We start from the raw sequence: 19,130 nt of genomic DNA, 5'->3' as shown, positions 1-19,130 counted from the left end.
ATAGGATCAGTGTAATGAAATATTGGGGGAAATGTAGACGCTGTCAAAAGCATCAACTTCTGTTTTCTGCAGGCACGAGAAAACAACTAAAAATACAACACATTTTTAATTAGTAATCTTCCTGATGTAGTGAGTCTTACACCGGCCATGCAGGTCAGTCCAGAAATTCCCTGTTAGGAATTTGTAGTGAACACAAATCAAAATGATAAACTACTCTATTGGACACTCTGGGGTAGAAGGTCTTGACACAACTGTATAAATATTGTAGTTGCTTTGTCTTGGTCTGGGGCTGCAGCAATAGTGATTAATGTAGAAAGATGAAAATAAAAGGATAAGGTGATTGTTCAGGGGGAAGATATGCAATATGGTAAATATGGTATGAAAAGCCATGGTTGGTAAGGAATGGAGTGGAATGTTATGTTTGGGCCCGCTTATGCATGACATGGAATAGTTTTGTTGAGCTTTGCATGGTTTGCCATGGAATGAATTGGAAGGACATAGTACACCAACCATACACAGGGAGAAAATGTAAGCGAATAAGATACATTTAAAAATCGATCTATCTTTTTAATTCATGTATCATTTGTTAAAAGAGCATTCACCAGTATATAGTCTTGCATGTATATTGCAGTAATTACCATGTGGTTATTGGGAAGTCAAAGCAGTTCATTAAAATTTTATAGAAAACTTCAATTTGACCTAAATATATTTTAGTATCCATGACACCGTGGTTTGAAGTCAGACTTCTTTAACACTGACTCTGATTGATTTCGTTTGACTTAAGAATGATCGAGTTGGTTGATACCTAATATGTATTTGACTTAATCCTTATGAAGTCATCTGCATTCTTTGTTTCTCATCCACTCACGAGTAGCACTGCCGTAAAGAGCAGACTCTGTGTTCCTTTGTGTGTTCATCCTTGCCGTATATTTACTCCTACAATTAGACCGAGATGGCAGCGGCTGTACATATGCCATGAGTCTGTGCCTGCAGGTGAGAGTTCAGCTCAATACAACTGCACAGCAGCTTGTGGATAGAGGAGTTTTTGTAGTATCATCCATTGCCGTCCTCAGTATTGCCTGTATCGCTGCCAAAGCTGCAGTCGGGCGTCCTGAGCCTCACTCTGTGGGCCACTTAAATTTCACATGGCCATTTAACAAATCATGTCTATTGTTCATATCACAATGGAGTCTCTGTGGCTGAATGAGACGCAGCGACCCTCGCGTGGGCTGTGACTGAATTCCATGAATTCCTACCTAAAGAACATAAAGTATTAATGAATTAAACGGGAAACAATAGCAGGTGTTATCTTTATTTAAATGAGATATCACGGTATTATTCAAGAATTCCACTCCATTAGTGGCATGTTAACATATCTGCTCAGACGGGGGGTTGTTGTATCACACATTTGCATTGTTACTGTAGAACCAGAAGAAAGGAAAGTGAGCAATTAAAGGAAAAGAATGAGAAATGCTGGTTCTCACTCACAATTACAAAGAGAGGGGTGATGTTAAAGAGAGTAGCAATATAAAACTGAGGAATGAAGTAAGAGGAGGGTAATTGAAGTGCTGCAGTCTCACTTCTGTAATGACATGTTTCTGTACCTATAAACCAGCTCCCTGCCTCGGTCTGTCCTCTTATTTTGTTTCCTGCCTGTTGACAGCCTGTCAAACACTGGAAAGAATTTAGACTTAACAAGTCCTATATATACTGTTCTTTAGCACATGTTAAGTCTAAATTGGCCTAAATCTAAATTTAGTCACATTTAAATTTATATTTGACTGAAATAAGCAGACATACCATTCAACGTTAGACCATGGACCCCAAGTCTGAACCAACCAGAGTCAGACCCAAACCTGACAAGCATTCCGTTTTTTAATTCGAACCCACCCCGAGCCTGATGTCTTCCCGATTACAAGCACGTGGTAGATAGAAATCAAGAAGATAGTAATAGAAGTTGTAGCACTCAACCGGACTGGACCCGGATATCATTTCAATATCGGCCCCCAAAAATCCATATTGGTCGGATTCTAATATGTGTGTGTGGGTGTGTATGTTAGTCATTTTCTATTACCATGATTTGTAATCAGAAAAACAGTCCAAAATAGATATCTATAAAGGTTGTACACTAAAAAACATGGTGCTCACACTGATAATCAGTTTCCACTACATCATGTATAAACCACCACACTGTTCCTGTTCAAGATAACAGATGCATGATTGTGTTTTGCTTCTATTTTCTGTCTGAGCGGCACCATCAGTCCTGTAACAACTGTTTCGGTCATTTTCCATATTGAGAAGTTCATGCAAATTCTCCTCAACACAGCGCAACATCTCATTCACTCGTCCATCGCCCTGCCGTAGCTTGATGTTTGACCCTGGGATCTAAAGAGGAGTGGCTATGTAGATTAAATAAGCACAAGATTACTAAAAAGAGATGGACAATGAAAACCTGCAGGAGAGCTTACGCAGTATTATGTGTGTGGTTCTGCACGCGTGAGAACATGTGCATGTCCTCATGCCGCCCTCCCAGTGGGATCAATGAAGTTTCAATCTATTTGTATTAGGAAGGGGGTGGGGGATGCAGATGTGAGTTTGTGTCCGGCAATCCGTGGTACCTTCTCGTGTGAGTTGTTTTTGCAGGTCCGAGTGTGTTTGCGAGCGGGTTTCGCTTACTTGTTTGATTTGTTTTGCTTATTTGTTTGATCCACACAGGATTTACTAGAACAGATTTCGCTGTGCAAGCATTCACTTCACTGTCAACACCAGAATGTGGGCCATTCACACTGTAATCCCGACATTGTCTTTTTGATGGGCTCAGCACATGAGCTCACTACTTGTGTCTGTTTACTGTCTCTCACTGAGTGTCCGCATGGGAAGAACACAGAGTGAAGGTACATGCTGGAACAGTACATCCCTAAGTTTATCTGGTATTTTTGTATCATCAACAGGTTTTTGATAATCAACATATGCTGGTTTCATCTTATTAATGATATATTATGTAACAACTCTTAATTAAAATGTCTAAAAATCACTTTCGAGGTCATTATCCGCAATGGTGGTGACGACAACTCCCATGATACATGCTTCTGTTTTATATAACTTCAAATTTAATATATTTATATTTCGTAGTACACTTTACACTTTACCGAGTGCTGTTTGGAAAATTCATTTTGCACATGAAGAATAATTCAATTTGAAATTTAATTTAATTAAATAGTTAGATGAAGAGAAAAAAGGACTTTGAGACTCGAAGGAGCCATTTCCTGCTCATTGCATTGACGCCATCCATTTGCTGTCATGCTTTTAAGTATAAGCACTCACTTTGTAACTACACGCGTTGGTCAGCAATTTAGGTTTATAGGTGTCGACTGCTGTATAATGAGAGCTGTTGCTGTAAGGTAAACAGAAATGGAGTGGGCAGACCTCGAGCTTGCAGGATTCACCCTGTGGTGTGAGCTCTGCTATTGTGTTTGGTGGCTCTGTGGGGGTTCATGTGATCACAGGACCACCAGTAGAGGAGCCTGATAAGAGAAGAGGTACACAGCCACAGGAGTGACCTCTGGCTAGAAGCGTAACTCCACACAGGCAGCCTGTAAATAAACATGGTATGAAATAACACTACAGCTGCTATATGAGTGAGCAAAATAAGCAGTATTAAAGCAACAGTTTGGTAACATATTGAGATTGCTTGACAAAACCCACTGCTGCAGTTTATCTTAAGCTATTCTGTCAAAATATTGTTCCTCTCCTGTGTTCATCACTGGCCTGAGGCAGCAGTGGTTGTGGAGTGACCGGCACAATGACAACACATAAACTGCAGGACTGTTCAGTGTTGAAGACTGTTGTATTGAAAAGCTATATTTTAACACAGAAAAAGATATTAAATGTACAATAATTATTGTCTTCTTACATGTACAGTAGGTGGTAATTTCATGTCGTGCAGGGTAAAAGGAAGATGTCATTTTCAAAATTCTCTTTTTCAAAATGACGATTTAAAGCTTTCACTTCAATGCCCAATCATTGCGGGTCTTTTAGGTTGGTGCGTGTGGAACCTCACATAACCATCAATGTGGGGGCTGGCTGTGAGTGTTGCATGTGCGTTGCAGACAGGCAGCAAGGCGTTGACCTGATGTGAATAGGCATGATGTGAAATGCCATGGCGACACATTATTTATGGGAAGGCTAGCAGCGTCCCTCAGCGATTTTTTTTCCCCCTCAACGGATATTACAGCCAATGTTTGAAAAAGAGTCTTATCGGAGATTCTCCCAGGTTACTGTCATGATGGCTGTCCACCAGCTGGTGCAGGACGATGACTTTATAACAATCTTTATATTATCTTACACATAGTTTTGCATCAGCCCTGTCTGAGCTCAGACCCTAACTCAATGGAGATGCTTCGGAATGACCTCAAGAGAGCAAATCAAACCAGGAATCCTAGAAATCTTGCTGAATTGAAGCAGCTCTGTGGAACAATGGTTAGAAATCCCCCCTGATCGTTGTGCAGGTCTTAGCCACATCTGCCAGAGGAGTTTGTTGGATGTTATTCCTGCCAAAAGAGGTGCGAGGAGTTATTAAATCCACTGTTTCCTCCAGAGCTGTGAATGCTTATAGTTTTGTTGAACAAGGACACAAAAGAGTATAGATCCTCATGTGTCTTTTAGCATAGGAACCTTGTTTTGTATGTAATTGTGACTTTGATTGGATAAAGATCAGATCACATTTTGTTACCATTTAATGCCAAAAATCAGGTCATTCCATTGTGCTTAAATACTTTTTCCAGTTTATTTAAGTATTTAACAAGCAGTGGACTTGTGTCACATGTGTTTGCGTGTGCTTGGACAGTGCTTTATGTGTTCACATTTCATGAAAATCCAATTTGTGAATAGTAGCTGCTCGCGCATGACAGTGCATGGGCCGTATGACTGTGACTGTGCCTTTTTGTCACATTCGATATTAAATTTGGAAAACAATATTGCCAGAGGTCTTTTCTGTGCTCGTCTCAAGTGGTCACTTCATTAGCGAGATCCCTCTCTCATCTCTTACTCCCTCCCACGCTTCATATTTGTGATCTTCATTCCTTTAATCATGGCAGAAAAGAGAGTTCACCCCCCTCTCCTCCTCCTCCTCTTCTTCCTCCTTTATCCTGCGTATCTGTTTGTCTCTGGCCAACACTGTCACACAGACTCCTCTGTTCTCTGTCTGTCTGTAGTCCTTATAATGAGTTCTGCGCCGGACGAGGCATTCTGCAATTTGGCCTTTACTCTGGGGCCAAGAGGGAGAGGGAGGCTTGTATAAGAGGAGGAAGAAAAGGCGGCACAGATAGAAGGCTCCAGTCTGTCACTTTAGCAGCAGGAGCACACAAGTGCAGCCAAAACCTTTTGTGTCTCTGAACTTTAATGACAGACTGGAGATATAAAGTAACCCGCGCTGCACATAGAGACACCAGTAATTACTGAACGTACACATTTTGACATGGACGTCCTGTGTCTCACTCAAACAGTCCATCAATTCCTCGATCCAACTTCAACTCCTGGTTGGATGTGATTCGACTGAAAGGGTTTCTGTTTAGTTTTATTAAAATCATTACGCTGCTCTATAGTTGATAGAGAGACTATAATATGGAGCCTCACAGCAAGAAGGTTCTTGGTTTGAATCCCTGTTCAGTTCTCACTTATCTGTGCAGAGTTTGATGTTCTCCCTGTGTCTGTGTGGGTTTTCTCTGGCTTCCTCCCCCAGTCCAAAGACATGCAGAGTGGGCTTAGGTTAATAGGAGAATCTAAATTGTAGAGTACCTGTGAATGTGAGTGGATGCAAATGTTAATGGCTTTCCAGGGTGTACCCCACCTCTTGCCCACCCACCCGTGACTCACAAAGGATAATGCAGTATAGCTAATGGATGAGTTTCATATTACATGTCTAAATGAACCTGATTCTCAGCTGCTCAGCTGGTGAATCGAGGCATCTCAGTCTCTTTTATGTCCCCATTCGTTCCACTCTGTCAGACCCCAGAGTAAACCATGTGGACAAGTTTATTATGCTTCTCTTTTTTAGCAAGCAGTAGCGATATTCTATCCCCCAGCATATAATGCAACGGATATTGTGATCAGTGCGTCCAAAAACGTGTGTCTCTGCTAATTTTGTTTCCAGAGCAGAAGAAGAAAATCATTTGGAATATTTTCCTGAAAAAGTGGTGACTTGTGGTATGTTTGGTTTCATTTCGTCTAAGATACAGAGCAATGGGTCAGAAAGCCAACCTGTGGCTTCTACAAGAGGGCTCAAGTGTCTGTATGAGAGGCACCCGCTGTTGCTGTGGATAGATAGACTTTCATTACACTTTTAGAATAATAACTTGGAATAATAACATTTGCAGACAGGGATCTGCAAATGAAGTGAGCCAAAAAATACTGAGAAGATGTCGACCTCTCATGTACTCTACATGATGCATCAAAAGGTTATCAGTTCCGTTTTGTGTTATCTCCAAAATGTAAATGCGAAGACTCGCATACTTATAATTATACAACCAGTATTTGTCAGAAATTAAAATTTTTCTTACAAATGGTTCAGTATTGGAAAGGTCAGAAAGTGTCCTTGTTTGCATAAATATTTTAATTGTTTGTTTTTGTCAAACCTCCATTTTATTTTGGAGAAATTGATGGACGTATTATTTTTGTAAATATCTCTGTTCACTGATGGCATTTAATTAGACAGAGATTTTAAACAGGCTCTGTTCTTTGTCTCTTTAATCCGATCAAATCCGCGAGCTCCTTGGGATGAATCTGAAGAGCAGACGTCTTTTATCTGTTATTAGAGAGCGGCCAGGGATTTCTCTGTCTTTATCTTTGCCCTTTCTCCTTTTTCTCTTGTGAATTAGATCAGATTACAGGATGATTGGACAGAACAAGACATTGTGATAGAGTGGGCGGTCAGCCAGCACAATATATCAAAGTGGACACAAATCACTGTCAGATCTGCTTGTTCGTCTGTTTTTTAACTTCACTGTGTTGGTATTTAACCAAATTCCAGCCCCAACAAGAAATCTGTTTTAGATTAGACACACAAGTGCAGTTGTTGTACATTTTCAGTCAATCTGTGTTTTTCTGCTTGTTTCAGATTGTGACATGATTCAGTTATTAGAAGTCGTGTTAATCCTCTCACAGTGAACTAATTGTGTGGTTTGTTGAAGTCATTTATCAATTTGAGTAAAAAAATAATTTTGTGCTCTGACTACCAGCTGTACATCACCATGTTGTCCAGAAGGGGTCAGTATAGGTACACATGTCAGCTGTTACTTGGCTTCGTCCCCAGGATACATTACATGTAAACGTAGACACTTGTCTACGGTGATGTAATGATCGAATGACTCGGTCACGGATTAGATTTCACTATCTGCAGTAAATGTAGAGCTGAAACTAATCAATTAGTTGATCATCAGAGAAATATTCTATGGTTATTTGATTAATTGATTCTAATTAATGTATTTTTTCATGCAAAAATGCTCCTGCTCCTTTCCATTAAAAAATCGAATGAGTTTGACAGAAATTGTAATAGGCTGTTTTGGATTGTATAGACCAAACAATTACCTGAAAAAACACACAGCCAGCACAGCCACCAGGGGCAGTCTGGGGCTCAGTATCTCTTCCAAGGACACTTCAGCGTGTGGAATTTAAGGGACTGGAATCGAACAGCTGACCCTCTGGTTAATGAATGACAGAGAGAAAGAAAATGACCGAGTTTGTTGCTCTTTACTCCAGTGACTTTATTTTGTATTTAAAAGTTGTCTATTAGAGGGAGAACTATTATCTGCCCAAGGAGATTCAAGGAGCAGCAGCCGTTACTTCAGGCTTCTCCCCCGCTTGTAATCCATACTAATATGTTTTCTCAGTTCAAGACGAGTTTTACTCAGACTCCGATTTCTACGGTTTCTTATCACACAGCGTCTGCCCTGTTATTTCTGAGTCTATAGTTTAATCCCAAAGACTCCCTCTGAGGTCGTTTTGCTCCCATTTGCAGTATGCAGTATATTTCAGGCACAACATCAGTATGTGCCACTTGATCCATCCACTATAGAGACGATGGGATGAGCTGTGCTCGGGATCGATACATCTCTCCTTGTGTTTTTGTTTGCCCTGAAAGTGGAATTACTTCCATTTTCCCCTCAGCTGGAAACTTCAGCATTTATATAATAAGAAAGGTTGGTGGCTTTTCAGGTTTTGGGTATAATTTTCATTCACAGCAATGTGTCTGCTGTTCTCACAGGGGTTTCAACCACAGTTTTTATTTATCGTGAGTGTTTGCTTGTACATGCACTTATGTATGTAATCCATGTTGATGTAGCCTGTGTGAAATCTGAGCAACAAGACACATGTTTTTTTCTTGCAGTATGAGGCTCAAATGTTTACCAAAATATGGTAAAACAAACAGCAGAGGAAAAATATAAGATTTGCAAAGCACCCTTTTAAAACTGAAATTGTTGGCTTGTGTTTATGATTTCTTGTTAAAGGCTGATTTATGCTGTCATACATATGAAAAGACATTTGTCTGTTTCAAACAATTGTAACCATCACTACCCACTTACCTCCATGAGTTCTTCATGGTGGTTAAGCACAAGAGAGCAGCGCAGATTAGATGGAGTATCTGACAACAACAAACCCAATAACAGTGGAGGAGGTTGTGATAATGTCTGAAGAAGAGGCAGCTGTTTTTCCTTGTGACCAGGGAAAGTAACGTCTTATAGGCGCCAGTAGTTTCTTACCAACTTGCAAAGTCTTCAAGGTTGGTTTAGAAATTTCTTCCTCGTGTTTGTTGATTTCCACGATTTCCAGTGATATTGCTCCGCTTTTAGAAGACTTACACAAATATGGATGAAATGAAGGCAAAGTATTGACAGAAGGCTCCTTCAGTGTCCACAGCATCTTATCTTGAGCCTAAATTAGCTTAAGGTCTGCACGTTGAACTTTTCCAAGTTCCAACAAGTTAATCTTATTTACAAACTATTGACAATTTAAATACATTTGGGAATGTAATGAAATATCTTTTTCTCTCTAACCTTCTCTCTATTTTCTCCTTTTTTCCCATGTGTACCTGACCCTTCCCTCCATTGCTCTCAACAACAGGTAAGACATTAATTACTTGAACTGTGTGTGAGAATCTCAAAGTGGTAAATAGTTCTCTCCACATCTTCCATCTCTAGCTTTCTTTCTCTCTTAAAGCAAACAATATGCAGACATATTCTTTCCATCTATCATGGTTGAATCCCATCGAGGACAGAAACTAAAATAATAGATGAATAAATAAATTACTTCATAAATCATAAATGCATAGACAAATAAGTAAATAAATATAAAAATACATAGTCTGTTCCATTTCTAAACTGTTAGTATTTAATTTTTTCTATGTTTTGAAGTATATATTTTGCCGTTTACTATATTTTTTGCTGGTTTGCGTCCCCCATAGAATCTTGGGTTTCCGGTTTCTTCTTAAAAACGGATGTCAGTGCGTAGTTTACCTGCAGACACCATGTTTCTTTCACTATCCTCCTTTACTTAATGGCTACTGCTGACCACTGCAATCACTACAATGTGTTCATCGTGATTAAACTTCTTTCAAGTGCGTCTGTATCCCCCTGCAGAGGTCTGTTGTTTCCAGGCCTTCACCACTCTGCTCTCTGATGGTGATGATTTCAATGTGCTGACTGACTGGAAAGTGGACACTTAAATACCTAGTGGAAATGCTGAGTATCATAATGTTGAGTACGCAGAGAAACCTGCAAAGCGATATTATCACTATAACAGCCGATGGAAGTATTAAAGTAGAAAGTAAGATAACACATGATCGCATTAGAGAAAAGGGTCTAACCCACTGGTTTGCTCTAAGTTTACAAGGCACAAGTAAATGGGTAATAAAGACTATATATTTATCATTTTAAACACTGTCGTTTTTAGCAATCGTGATTTAAGCTGTAGTAAATTGTGTAGTTGATGAGGACTATTTACAGAAGCAGCTTGACTCACATGTTGTGTTCAAGTGAGTATTTATGACAACAGTTAGGTGTTTGGACTTGTGCTTATGGTAAGAAAAGAGATATTACCAGGAGCAACAGTGGGAGTTGTGTATGTGTTTGGACAACAACAGAGGTCTAGGTTCATCAGTTGACCAGGCTTCGGTCTTTTCTTAGAACTATAAAATGGTTTTCAGAGATGAACATTGCAACATTCTCCAGGTTAGATGTGTTCACAACCAACAGCAGGAACATTTCCGGAGAATTCAGGAGGGGAGCGATGCCTTGTTTGAGCATACAGGAGGCAGGGCATGACGTTTGTATGTGTAGAGCTCCTCTTTTTTATCCCAAGATGTTTGTATTCTTTACTTACGTTTTGCTGAAGTGGTTGTGAATATGCCTTTCCTGATATATTTTTGCATTGGCCCTCCTAGACATTTTCTGGACATTTTACTTGATGTCTGGCAGGAAAACCAGAGCTCTGCCCATGTCTGAAAGCAGTTTAAAGCTAGGGTTGGTAATCCTGGAAAAGCTAGCAAGAGCAGGCTACACCAGCCTTTTCTTTTCCGAGGACTTGATTCATTGATTTGATACGATTTCAACAAAAAAGATAAAGAAGTGTTACGATAACGAATTTCCAACTTGACCATTAAGAGAAATATAGAATATCAGAAGTCTTATATATCTGCTCCACTCATTTATTTGGATAATAGCCAAAAGACGAATGATCTTAGGTTTTTATGGGAAGTAAAACATTACACCTCTCAATAGTTTCTCATCTGCCCCTCTTTGGCTTCCTCTTAAGATGTAAACCTGTGGGTTGTCTCCTCCCGCACCCTTGAGCCATTTTTAGACAGACATGACCTGCGGGTCAAATCCAAAGGATCGGCTGTGAATCCAGCGGGGGTTCTCCTGCTGTGTTCTCACTTCGACTTTTGGATTTCTACAGACATTACACTAGGAGGTCAGGCTGATAAAATCTGCAGAAACTGCAGAGCGTCTCACTCAGACATTTGCGTTCACATATGCACCTCTTCGGATAAAATATGGGGGAACTGTGGCGTTCAGTATGTCTGAAAGCAGCGTTAGAGGTAACCGCTGATATTCACATTAATACAGCATCTCTTGGTTAACTTCACCTCAGTTTCTTGACCTTTCATCGGCCTCTCCACCACTCACTGACTTCTTTGTCGTGGAGCAGTGGGAGGCCGGCAGCAGCGTGCAAACTCTGCAGGACTCTGATTCTCTGGTCTGCCTGTCTATTGAGCCTGCAACTCATTGTAGATAACTAGTCCCACTGTGGCTCTTATGCAGGAAAGACGAATCACTCTGCTCTGCAATTAAAAAGGTTGTGTGGCCTCCACACGCGTCTCCTTTGTGTGCATGAATAACACTCACTGTTACAGCCAAATGAGTTCAGTTGTAACTTTAAATTTGTGTGTATTTATGTGACATTACAAGCTTGGTCTTTAAACCTAGACTCAATGCGTATATATCTCTGTTTTTTCCTCGAGAACGTGTCTCCAGGGTGTTTCATGAACTCAGCGGTAGCAATGTGAAACCGGAGGGTCTTTACATTCCCTCTGCTATCCGGCACGAGCCTATGAATTGCTCCAGATTGATATATACCTACTGATGGTCGTCCTGAATACTCTCCGTGGAGTCATGAGAACAGTGGAGCCTATGTTAGAGATTTACAGACATGTACACACACTGCTGCATTCTTTCGTCAGGAGTTTATGAGCTGAGGTAATGACACGACTCCACACAGCGTGTAGTGTTATGGCCCTCACCGCTCTCAGGAGCAACAAGTGGCATCAGGGTGAACAACTGAGCAACTACGGAGGAGGAGGAGGAAATGTAATGCAGAGGGAGAGTATATGAGAATGCAGGAGAAGGAGATTTCGATTATAGGAACAATCAATAGACAGGATTTCTGCTGGGACTTAAGTCTGAAAACAATTTTACGATCTGAATCTAAGGCCATAAAAAGTCCTAAATATGTTAAAAAGAATTTACTAGGTTTTAATTGTGTCAACATTTATTTAAAGCTACTTGAATCGCACTTAGATATGTTTTTTTGTATTCTTGTAAAAAACAAAATAAAAATACAGATTAGCTCACTGGAAAAAAACTACAAAGACTATGGATAACTTCTGTTTTTGCCTGTAGTTTGAGAGATAATGGTGTGTTTTAAAGGGTTATAGGTTACTTACCTTTAATTATGGGTAAGGGCAAGTCTTTCCTGGATATCTGTTGCTCTTGACTAAATGTAACTCATTCTGGTCTTTAAAAAGTCCATGAAAACTGCAGAAATTTTTTTTTGGTCATTTGTTGACACTTCTTTGGTGAAATTATTTGTTAATTTCTTTCTATTCAATCCAATAATCACCTGTCAATCACAGTTTGGTTAGTTCTGTTGCGTTTGCCATGCATTTTCTCTTCTGCAGATCCATCTCGAGTCTGCCTGCACTGCAGTTTTATCTCTTTACCCACAGTGACTATCACTATGCTAGTTCCTCTTCTGTTTTCCAAATAAAACTTTATGACCACCAATGGAAATTCAGTTCATGGTAAAGGGACTGCATTTATACAGCACTTTACTGCTCTGCCATCACTTGATGTCTCATTTACACACACTATGATGATTCAGCATCAATGCCACCCAAAAGTTATTTATCTTCAAAGAAAAAAGAAATCACACACTGTTTTTGCACCAGTTTTGCCAGAAGGAATAACTTCATGAGGAACATTACAAATGTTTAATCACAGTTTCTGGTTTGCGCAGCATTAATTCCTAAAATCAGAGTCTTTCTTTTCACTCATTGGATGGAGGCCGGAACAGCTTCTGTTGCTGTGGTCTTTTTTCTTCTTGTGGTCCTGCTTCAATTTGTTGAGTTTCTCATGGCACTGTTTCCCAGTACGGCTAATATTAGGTTTGCTAACTCTCTAGAGATCTTTAAATAAACCTTATCTCTTATGGACCACTGTTTCCAATTACCTCTGAGAGCCTGGACTTTGTTGAATGTCAGTAAGGAAAGGAAAAGAAATAAAATGGTACTAAACCAAGTGCAGTCAAAATGCAAGAAGGTACTGCAGAGGTTCCTAGTTGCAGGGATCAAGATGCAGCTTAAGTGATACAAAATCAATGATCAGTTTTACTTTGGAGTGAATCCATGCTACAAACAGAAAAACCCTATAGAACTGGCTGAATTACTGAAAAATAATTTAATTTCCTCAGACTAAGTCTTTTTATCATAAAAAAACTATTCTTATAATATTAGGATACATGTTCTATACATATTTTAGTTATTCTTGACAGTGATTACTTTTGAAATAATCCCTTTACTTCAGGCCCAGTCATACATCATGGTTTTAGTCACAGTGGGAAACAGCTGACACTGCTTAACCCCAGTGCACCGACATTGTGCCTGCACTTCATTGGGCCTGGCTGTGGACTGTGGTCCATCTGGCTGACCCTGTCACTCCGAGCCCGCTCCGATTGGCTCCTTGCCGCTCTCAACTGCCCCATTTACATCTGTTTCTGATTGGCTGTCACTCCCTTCCATGCCTTCCTTCCCTGCCCCAGGGAGGCAAATTGAAGCAGTTAAGTAGGAAAGCCCGGAGCGTGATTGAGATCCCAACTGGATCGGGAACTGCTATCGGTGAAGGGAGGGTTGACGGTGGCATTTTTATAAGTCTGACTTGTTTACTGCGCCAGATGCTGTTTGATGTGTGAGGCTGTAACAGAAAACGCTTTGATGGAGGGATGTGAAAACACCCGGGTATCTGTCTTGACTCCATTCCACTGAAGCTCTTATCTGCGCATGTTTTCCATCCAGCCCTAAACTTTTTCAACTGTTGTTCTACATAACACACACTCTGTCTGTCCGTTCCACACACTCACACACAGACACAGGAGTTGGAGATATATGGATTTTGGACGTAAAATACTTGAGTTATACGAGAGACTCATTTAATGCTTCATGAATACAAAGGAGCTGTCTATAACATTCCTTCAGTGCACTCTGGCACTGGGAACAGGAACAGCTTTCCTGTCATTCAGGATACACGCTCACAGTGTATTCCGGACATCATGCCTCTGGGATCTCGCTGTGGGAAACTTTTGAGGGGGAGTGTTCAAAGGTGGAGCAGAAAAAACATTATTCTCAGCTTGTAGGAGAGGACACAGTATTGAGCAGAAGGGGAAGTTAGATGGTTTTATCTTCTCTTTCCCCTCCTCAGTGGGAAATGGTTTCAAAGTGGAGTGGATTTGATCCTGACACAATCCATTTGGACTTTAACTGAAGTAGATGTGAGTGTCTTGTCAAGTCGGTGATAAACAGGGGTTGCACTCCATGAGAACTTTGCAGGGGGCTTTTTATCTGCACTGATACCAGACCCGAGAGGACTTGTTTTCAGTGGCGCCGCTGAGAGATCTTCTTGTTGTTGGCCGTCAGAGTTTGGGAACTCCAAGCACCATGGCTGGGGTCACTAGGAAGGGGTCTGGGAGACGCTCGTACTACTACAGATTCCTGGGCAAGTCTCGACTGCAGCGTCAGCGAAGCCGGTCCCGCAGCCGCACCAGGCCGCCTGCCAGGAGGGGTAATAAATACTTCTACTACTAAAAAAAGTCCTGCACGCAGCAGTTTTTACCCTTGTTTACACCCAGAGACACGTGTACAGTAAAGCCATAAAGTTCCTACACAATGCTATAAAAGAAACGGATAGTGAAGCTCAATTAAAATCCGATAATCACTTTAACACTTTGTGATTTGATAATGAAATGTTTTTCTTGTCCACATTTTGTGAACAGGCAGTTCTCCTTCTCTAAAACTTTTTCCTCTTCATGTGAGACCTGCCATTAAAGTAACATTATCTCCTGAACCCATGGCAACGCTCCACTGTTGTTGATGTGTTTGGACTAGCGTGCATAGTTGGAGTGAGATGACAGCTTGGTGTCACTATTCACACGGTGACACCACTCTCAAAATCACACCACCGACACTAGACTTCTCACAGCTCAGCGTTAACCTGCAGAGTTCCAGCGTGCCCAGGTGCCTTGCCGTGCAGTTCTGTTTTGTATTCCTCTTAGCATTTCCTGTGCTGCATAACTACTCCTGTTCTCCGTTTGTCCATGTCCTCAAGCTCCCTGTCCCTTTGCTGGCGTTCTGCCTCTCGGTAGCCTGCTGCTGTACTTAACCGCTGCAGGCAGTGTTTGAACTGTTAGGTTACAGTGATAAGTCGGCCCCCAAAGGCTTTAGCTCAAGTTACTTGAATTGAGAGAAAAGAAATAGCTCTGAAATCTTCAGCATATTGATTACTTTTTTTCTTTCTCTCAAGTTAACTATTTACAATTCTCAGTAGGATATTAAGTATGAGTGTGTTGCGCATCTGTTGCTCTCTTGGCTGTGGATGTGATGTAAGCATGGTTTTTATATTATTTTTTATTAAGGCAGGGAAAACATCAGTCTCACTTTCTCTCACCGAATCTTGCTTGTTTCAGTCATTTTTTTTAAAGTAACTTGCAGTGTGAGTAAATGTAGATGGGACAAGACAGACAAACCCTGTGTAAGTGACTGTGGGAAGCTGCCTGGCTTGTATGGCTTCACTTTGCTTCTCTCGCTGATGAAAGAGGCGCTTTGAAGTCCCTGCTCTGTATCATTCAGTCCTCAAAAGACTACACACACACAGACACACACGCCCACACACACACACACACACACACACACACACTGCCTTGATCTTTGCGAATAAGTCCCCTCACAAAAAAAACACAAAACTTTTGGGACACCACACATTAGCACAATGATGCACAGACAACATCGCAAAGACACATCCAGCGACTCGCCAGAGTGTCCCAGATATTTTTTTTTTGCAGCGGCATAAATGAAACAGTTAACGTCGTACTCTGCATGACCCTCAACTGGTAACTGTGTGTCAGTGTTTATCAGGGTATTCCAGAGATCAGAATGTGCATCCATCGGCAGATTTCATTAGACCGCTGTTTGTCAAATCACAAGCCTCCAGAGGATTTATTATGATTTAGGCAGTAGATGATTATTGAAGCTGCACAGAATGTTGCAGCAGCTGTTTTTAAACTTGGATAAGATGTCACGTATTATATATGCTTTGAGATTAAACAGATTTTTTAACCAGCTCTCGCTACAGAGGAAACTTTGTTGCAGGAAAAAAATCTGACTACAAAGAACTCACACAATAAATTCACACGTTCACGACCAATTCTGGCATTTACAAAGAGTCAAATGATCAATTGTAGTTTGACTAGAACTTAAAGAAGCCACAGTCAGTATTTTTACATCACCAGTAGAGCTCATGACTTTGCAGTTTTGCATTAACTGCTGTGTCCTTCAGTTTACTTTCACTAACCTGACGGTGACTGTAAAAAAACACAACTCTAATATGATTCCCAATTTTGCTCTTTAGATTCTGCTTGATGTGTAAATGGCAGAGTGCAATCATGTTTGCCATCTTCATAGATTATGAAAGGTTTCATAATGCTGCTACTTAGCAGTTCGATTTTTGGTTGTCTATAATATGATTTTCAAGGATGTTGTATAGTTTCCACATATATATGTTAATGTTATGTACAATTTTAGATATCAGCACATACCACTGTTGTTTTACACTGAGGCCACAACTTCCTTTTGAAGTACCTTACATTAGCAATTTTTACTATATTTATTTCTATAGTTTTCTTTTGTCTTGATTTAAAACAAATAGCCCTTTGGAGCCAAACAAGGTTGTAGATAAAGCTGGAAATATGTTAGTTTAGATTCCATAGCTTGTTCCTGCCACCTCTAAATGGCTAAAACAGTAACAGTTACACTAACCCGGTCAATATGATTTATTTTGGTGTCAGATATTTAATTCACTGGTTTGGACTACCAAAACGAATTTCTCACTGTATATACATCAATAATGTGATATAAAATTATACACACGCTGATAAAAGATTTAATCAGTGTTTTCCATCCCTTAATGTTTTCTTTAATTTCATTGAAATTTGGTCTATAATACAATAAACTTCATTAACAGTTCTGTGGGCCTGGAGCTCGGGGCCAAAGGTTACTTTTGTTCACAGCTCAGCCTAGCACAGATCCGTGAGTTTATCTGGAGGAAGTTACTGGAGCCCCTCTTGACGTGTAAACTGTCACTGGGACAGATCAAGTGTCAGTAGGGTGAGCTCATGTGTTATTGTTTTCTCTGCATGTGTGCTACACGTCCACTGTCGTAATCAGTTCGTGGAAAAATCCTATATATCAGTTCAACTGGTTCAGTTTCCCCTCGTCTGTTTTCCGTCTGGTTCGCTGACATTTACATCCAAAATGACCGTTTACCTCAAAGAGGGATTGCAAAGAGACGAGAGGCGTCGTTTGATCTGAGTTGTTGCTGAATTGTCCTTTGACCTTTTCAGAAATTGATCGTCCATCACTTTTATCTACATTGCGTTTGTGTTACACACAACAGGTTTAAATTGTACAAGTCCTCACAAGTTGTCTTAACTATTGTACACTCTTCTATCTCCTTGGATAAACACATTTTGGTGAAAATTAGGTCTCTGAAAAGGGGCATGCTTTTATCAAAGTTTCTGTCTTATATTTCCTGCTTCATGTTGTGCAAATTACTCGGCTGACTTTCGCTGTCATCATGCTTGCCATCATCTAATCTTTTTTGCATGATATCAGAGGGTTTATGCAAATAATGTGTTTATCTGTCCTGCAGGTATGTCACCCTAATCCACTGGTTGTTCCCTGGCAGAAATAACTAGCTTGTCTTCTTTTCTCTTCCATTGATCTCAGTTTATTCTCGCTCATTGACTTTTACTTAAAGAGCCGACAAATGTCATCTTAACAACATTTGGCAAGTGTGTGACAGAAGTGTACACACGCATTCAATATGGTATCATTCTAGATTACACAAAATTCCTTTCCTCCAAGATATCTCAGCCTTTTAACCCACACGTAACCAGTTGTAACTCTCCCTCTAAACTCAGGGTGACATTTTGGGAAATAGATTTTTTACTGTCTTCATAAAGAAGATTAATTCTAAAAGTGGCTTGTTTTTGTCTTACAGAGGGCTATGTGCAGCTCTTTCCCTCTCTCCAGTCTGTATGCTAAGCTAAGCTATTTGCCTGCAGATCAAATTATACAGATGAAAACGAGAGAGTGGCTGTGATCTGTGCATCAGTTTCTCAAACCGTTCCCTTTCATGTTTGGCTTCACTTCTTACACTATTATTACAGTGAATGGAATGAAGTGTTGGCGGACGAGGCTACCAGCCAGAGTTGGTAAAACAAGTCAGGTCAAGTCTTTGCCATGGCTCATTATCACGTACGATGTCTCAAAAGGGTTTTATGGGTCCACATCAACAACAGTTACAGTATTGTAAAAACAAGGAAGAACTGCGCAAAACAAACGAAGAAATATGACAAAGGAAAAGGAAGGAAAAAGTGGAAGAAACTTTTAGAGAGGAAGCTGATTAGAACTAGAGGAAGCCAATTATATAGCAAAACAGAGGTTCTACAGTATGAGATGTATAAAGCCTCATTTAAATATAACAAGACCAATATAATAATTCCACTTAAACAAGCTTAATTAAAGTAACTGCAATGGAAAAAGAATCTCTTCTTTCAATGTACAACGTTCCAGAAACAGAAGCAAAGAAACATCTGAAGGAAACTATTTAATATACTATGAACAGTAACAGTTAAGGACATTCTTCCAGCAGCTTGCTAGAACGTGTTTGAACTACTCAATAACAACTCAATTATGCATTACCACCGACAGTTATTGCAAGTGATCATATCCTCAACCAGTAGCTACCAAGAAACATTCTTGTTCTATGGGAACTGTGTCATGCTTCATATCTTTTTGTACAGTTAATCTGTAGCCGGATTTTTGTCTGTTAGTGCATCGTGAGCGTGTTTGTGTGTTTATGTGTGTGTGTGTGCGTGCTGATGGGAAGTGAGGACAGAATCCAGGCCGAGAGCTGGGAAACGGGGGCAAAAGAACTCGGACAAAACGTGACTCAGTGTCCTATGCATCACAGTTTCTCTTGAAGGGTCGGGAAGAACGTCTAATTGTTTCTGCATCTGGTATTAATGTG

General features: G+C 40.3%; 1 protein-coding gene across 4 annotated transcripts in view; it reads left to right on the top strand.

Annotated features, from left to right (window-relative positions):
- Window positions 1–19,130, top strand: part of dab2ipb (DAB2 interacting protein b) — a 139,145-nt gene that overhangs the window by 20,119 nt on the left and 99,896 nt on the right. For 3 of the 4 annotated variants that reach the window (XM_061071411.1, XM_061071427.1, XM_061071403.1), the window contains exon 1: window positions 13,927–14,606. The exons of the other annotated variant lie outside the window; for it this stretch is intronic. In XM_061071411.1, the coding sequence (XP_060927394.1) occupies window positions 14,483–14,606 (124 nt within the window). In that variant the 5' untranslated portion in view covers window positions 13,927–14,482. Of the gene's footprint in view, window positions 1–13,926; window positions 14,607–19,130 lie in introns of those variants that run through there. 4 annotated transcript variants of the gene reach the window in all.

This window comes from Limanda limanda, chromosome 1, assembly GCF_963576545.1.
Source record: "Limanda limanda chromosome 1, fLimLim1.1, whole genome shotgun sequence".
Lineage (NCBI taxonomy): Eukaryota > Metazoa > Chordata > Actinopteri > Pleuronectiformes > Pleuronectidae > Limanda > Limanda limanda.
The sequence above is the reverse complement of the archived record's forward strand: the minus strand, read 5'-3'. Positions and strand labels throughout refer to the sequence as shown.